This window comes from Erythranthe guttata, chromosome 14 (genome assembly GCF_056151865.1).
Source record: "Erythranthe guttata isolate IM_541 chromosome 14, IM_541, whole genome shotgun sequence".
NCBI lineage: Eukaryota > Viridiplantae > Streptophyta > Magnoliopsida > Lamiales > Phrymaceae > Erythranthe > Erythranthe guttata.
This window is the reverse complement of record NC_142546.1, coordinates 16107598-16112541: the sequence shown is the minus strand read 5'-3', so window position 1 is coordinate 16112541 and position 4944 is coordinate 16107598. Positions and strand designations below refer to the sequence as shown.

General features: G+C 34.1%; 1 protein-coding gene across 1 annotated transcript; it reads right to left on the bottom strand.

Annotated features, from left to right (window-relative positions):
* Positions 1-519: 519 nt before the first annotated feature.
* Positions 520-3627, bottom strand: LOC105951789 (E3 ubiquitin-protein ligase DIS1). The gene is made up of 4 exons (XM_088813710.1): positions 3281-3627; positions 2694-2925; positions 1559-1945; positions 520-991 (listed from the first exon to the last, which is right to left on the bottom strand). The coding sequence occupies exons 2-4, from the start codon at positions 2910-2912 to the stop codon at positions 671-673; spliced, it is 927 nt and encodes a 308-aa protein (XP_088669836.1). The 5' UTR covers positions 2913-2925; positions 3281-3627; the 3' UTR covers positions 520-670.
* Positions 3628-4944: the final 1317 nt, after the last annotated feature.

The following is a 4944-nucleotide window of genomic DNA, read 5'->3' as shown; positions in this document are numbered from 1 at the left end:
GGCGAAGAATCACACGACCCCAACGTTCTAGAGACGGAGTTGTGAGAAAAATTAAAGCTTCCTCGATGAAGCTTTTTCAGAACCAGAAGAGGAGTTGCGTTTACCTTCTTCATCTCGATTGCAGGCATGTGTTTGCACGTGAATCTGCTGTTCTTTGAGAAGCGAAAAACTCTTCAAATGTGAGAATGCAGATTGGATTGAAAATTTGGGAATGGGAATGAAACGTGATTTGGGATTTGGGATTTGGGAGAGTGAGTTAGAGAAAATTAGTATATTCTTGTGCCACGTCAACATTTAATATTCAATATATTATTCCACGTCACATTTAACGGCCACATAGACGTCACGTGAGCCACGCGTGCTATTTCCGTCGAAGTTAGCTGCCGACGTTAACGGCAGAACATAAAGTGATAAAAAGTGGCAAGTTTGAGGACATATTTCGTGGATTGAAATGTTTGAGGACATAAATCGTTTTAGTGGTAAAGTTTATGGACATAAATTGTAATTTTCCCCAACAACTTAATATTAACTACAAGTTTCATAACACTAACAAAAAGCATCCTATTATTTATAGCACAGACAAACAAGTAGAATTTGCCTCCTACATTTTGATAAATAAATTAAAAAAAAAAAAAAAAAAAAAAAGATTCCGGTGCACCGAACGAGCGTGCTACTGCTCCTTCCAGATCCTTCCGGTAACCCTAAGTTTCAATTCTTTCCTATCTCCACCGGAGAAAAATAGGGCCATGTTACGTTGAATAATAAGCCCATCAAAACTATCACGAACTTTTCGATGGCTATCCCTAATACTTCTCGGGACTCCTTGCCACGTCATCTTCCTCCCATTCCCACCTACCTCGAGGCTGTAGCTGTAGTTTTTGGCCTCGCTATCGTCACCCATGAAACGGAGAAATGCTATGTACACCGACGCCATTCCTAGCTGAAACGCTTCGAAATGGAGGCAGAAATATTGTCCGAAGCAGCTGAAAACCTGAAATGTAATATTGATTTTCGTCGGAATTAGCACTTTCGGAAGAAAAAAAATGATTTTTTTTCGGAAGTGTAGAATTAATTCCAATTCTATTCCAAGAAAATTCTGAAAAATCGGGAATTCGGAATTTGGCATGGAAAAACTTGTTCCAAAAACAGAAATTTTCGAATTGGAATCGACAAAATTCAAAAAATTCCAATTCATAAGAAACTAAAATATAAAATACGTAATTTTAATTTTGATGTTATAAGTGTAATTTTCGAAAGCAAAAAGAAAATAGCAATTTTTGGAATTATTTTTGAAAATTAAAATCGGGTCGAAAATCGGAATTTCATTTTCATTTTCATTCCAATTCCAAAAAAAATTGGAATTTTCATAATTCGGAATGAAAAATCCTATTCCAAAATCGAAATTCAGAATCGGCGCAAAATCTGAAACTCCATTTTTGTTACCCCTATATTTTCCCAATAAGAGAGTGGGTTCATTCACTAATGTACGCTACCAATTTTTTGTTAATATATTTATATTCTATATAATCATAAAGTATCGGAAAAAAATTCAACCAACCGTGAGCATCCAAGTGGCATTCTCGACCTCATGAGGGTCCGATTTGACGTAGCGGTGGTTGAAAGTGGTCCCACTATGCATATCAACTTTGTGATCGTCTTTCAAGTGGCTCACAAGAAACGGGATATCACCCACAACCGAGCACTCCGATCCAGCGTAGGGACAGTTATAAGGTCTGTAAGTGCATTGGGACTCGTGTTTGAGCTTGCTGTAATAAGGGTATATTCCGACGCAGCCGAATGTTTGGTATTTGCACGGAAGCTCGAGCGATGCAGCCACTTTCTCCAACGCAAGGCATCGGATATTACCTAGCTCGTGTCTGCATGTAGGGCATCGATTCTGCACCCTCGGTTTGCAACCGGAGCATAACGTGTGACCGTTTGAACACTGCAATAAAAAAAAAATGGATAAATAGCAAATCGGCCACTAGGTTATATTGTGAAGCGTACATTTTTACTCAAATCGCCACAAAAACTACAACACCGAGAAATAACAAACGTACTAGTTATCCACGAAATGAAAGCATATAAAGATTCTAATTTGTAGGGCCTGTTTTGTTCACAAGTACTTAAAACGTGACATCGTAAAACGATTGTAGATTCCGTTTTCTTTAGACACGTATTTCTCAAACCCAACTTTTTTTACGTATTCGAAAAACTCGGAACAAGAAACAGAGCAATTCGTGATTTCCTGCATTAGAAGTGGAAAGGGTCGATCAATGTACACATTTTCTTAAGGTCAGAAGAAAATCGCGAAAACTATAACATAAACCAATTTTAGATTCACTTTCAAGATACATGCGATAGAACCTCGATAAATTAATAACCTCGTTTAAATAATAATTTCTTACGGACCCAAGTCGGTAAAAACGTACTAAATTATTAGCTCGATAATTTAATATTTCGCTAAATTAGTAGAATTTTGCCAGTCCCGACTGTATTGATTTATAGAGGTTTAACTATATTTCTCAATCCCCCACGCATTCAATGTACACATTATCGATTTTTTTTTTTTATAATTATGAATGTTAATAACCACGAAAAGTTTAAAAGTCGAGTAATTCAAGAATTACAAACATACAATACACAACAACAAATTCTGAAATTCGAGATGCGTGATAGATTTTTTTTTTTACCTGATGAATCGGAGGGTACATAGCATTCAAGCAAACGGGACACTCGAGTAACTCACGAACATTGCTCGAGATCGCCACATTAGGTTTAAGGGCACTTTCGGAAGCTTCGTTTACATTTTCGCCAACATCCAATATATCGTCGTTTTCGGGTGGATCGATTATCTCGGGTTTAATTCTCAAGTCGTTAAAATACGAGTTCCCGTTAGCCATTGGAAGCATTATTACACTGTACCTAAAAAAATCCCCAAATTAAACACAACTGTATAGCAGAAAATATTCAATAATTAAATGGGAAAAAATAAAATTCAATTTTTTTCACCATGGCAACAGCTCCCAGTTATCAGTAATCAGACAAACACAGTGGTAATATAAATAAAAAATAAAAAATAAAATCAGACAATTTATGAAAGAATATCACAATCGCCGATCCCCGATTATTCAAAAAAAAATTAGCAATCTTCAAGAATATGATTTTACGAAAGAAACCCACCAAAATTAAAATAAACCCCACAAAAATTAAACAGATAATAAAAACAATACGAGAATAAAATCGAAAAATGGAAAGAAAATATATATATAGAAATTACCTGGAAGCTGAAAGAAAGAAAGAAATAAAGAGGGGAATGGGTTAACCCGGAAGGCAAAGTCAACCGATGAAAATATGAGAGATAATTTGAATATATGTAGAGAGAGAAAGTATGTGAGAGAAGTGAGTATTGAAGAGTTTGGCTTGGTCTGCAACTTATATGTATAGGTGATAGTGAAGCGTCAATTGGAAAATTTATAACCAGGGAAACAAAAAATAAGAATAGAGAGAGAAACCCCAATTCAAATTAAAGCGGCTGTATGAGAGAGAAAGAAGATAGAGAGAGGAGCGTTTAGAGAGAGAGAGAGAGAAAATGAGAGAGGTTGAACCTTGAAACTAGTGGGCCGTGGAATGAAGTATTGATGGTTCTTTTTTTTTGGGTAAATTACAATCACCCCTGAGGTATAGCCAAATTACAAAAACTCCCCTCTTGTTTGGATAATTACAACCACCCCTCAATTCCTGAAATTTAGTGGAATCTTCGAGATTATATGGAATACTATCATTTTTGTACCCGTTTTGTCCCATTTGAACTCTACATTTTGAAACAAGATGATCATAATATGTGTTTTTAGGCTTGTACATATCAGATTGTGGTGCATCAGAAACTGTATCTTTACACAAAACGAGTACAAACTATAGCACATTCCATGAAATCTAGATGATTATGTTGAATTTGACACCATAAGGGTGGAGGTGTAAGAAAAAATCATAGTTGAGGGGGGCAGATGTAATTATCCAAACAAGATGGGTTTTTTCGTAAATTGACCATACCTCAGGGGTTTTGTAAATTACCCTTTTTTTATATAATCGATGAAATTTCAAATATTGTTTGAGATTACAATAGTTAATCTTTTTAAGTCCTATTACTCTAATAAATTATATTTACTTTATTCGGTAGGGGTGGAAAGAAATTTCGAAGTCCACCGATTTCGATTTGAAAAAATCCGAATTTGGAACCATTTTTTTCATTCCAATTTCCTGAAATTCCGACTTCTGATTTTTCCGATTGTTTTTTGGAACAGAAATGGAATTGTATATAAAATTATTGGAAATTGCAACTTCCGATTTGATTTTAGTTTCGATTAAATCATTTTTCTTTAAGAACACACCTACAGTGGAAACCTCAATAAATTAATAACATGACTTAAATAATAGATTTTCTAGTCCCGACTCACTAAAAACCTACTAACTTATTACTTCAATAATTTAATATTTCACTAAATTAACAGAATTTTGTTAGTCTCGAATGATTAATGTATAAAAGTTTAACTATATTTTGTTTATGCCAAAATTTGATAGTGGGCTGCAAATGTTGCTAACCGAGAATGTTGAGTAAACTTAATTGTTAATTTTCTAATGAATTTATTAAAAATGAAATGTTTTAAAGGATTAAATTTTAGATGAAGCAAAGTAAATTTGAATTCCCTATGCTAGAAATATCATTTGTCTTTATTTGTAAAATTAGGTGTAGTATCTCTTGTTAAACTATTAAAGCATTATTTGAATCTTACTAAACGTTTGATTAGTTCAATTATTTTTTAAGCCAACCTGTAATTATATATAAAGAAAATAAAAGGGACTCTTATGTTGGTAAAGTGGGAAATATAAATCGGATATACCTTACTCTAATCATAAAATTGAAATATCATCAAATATATTATA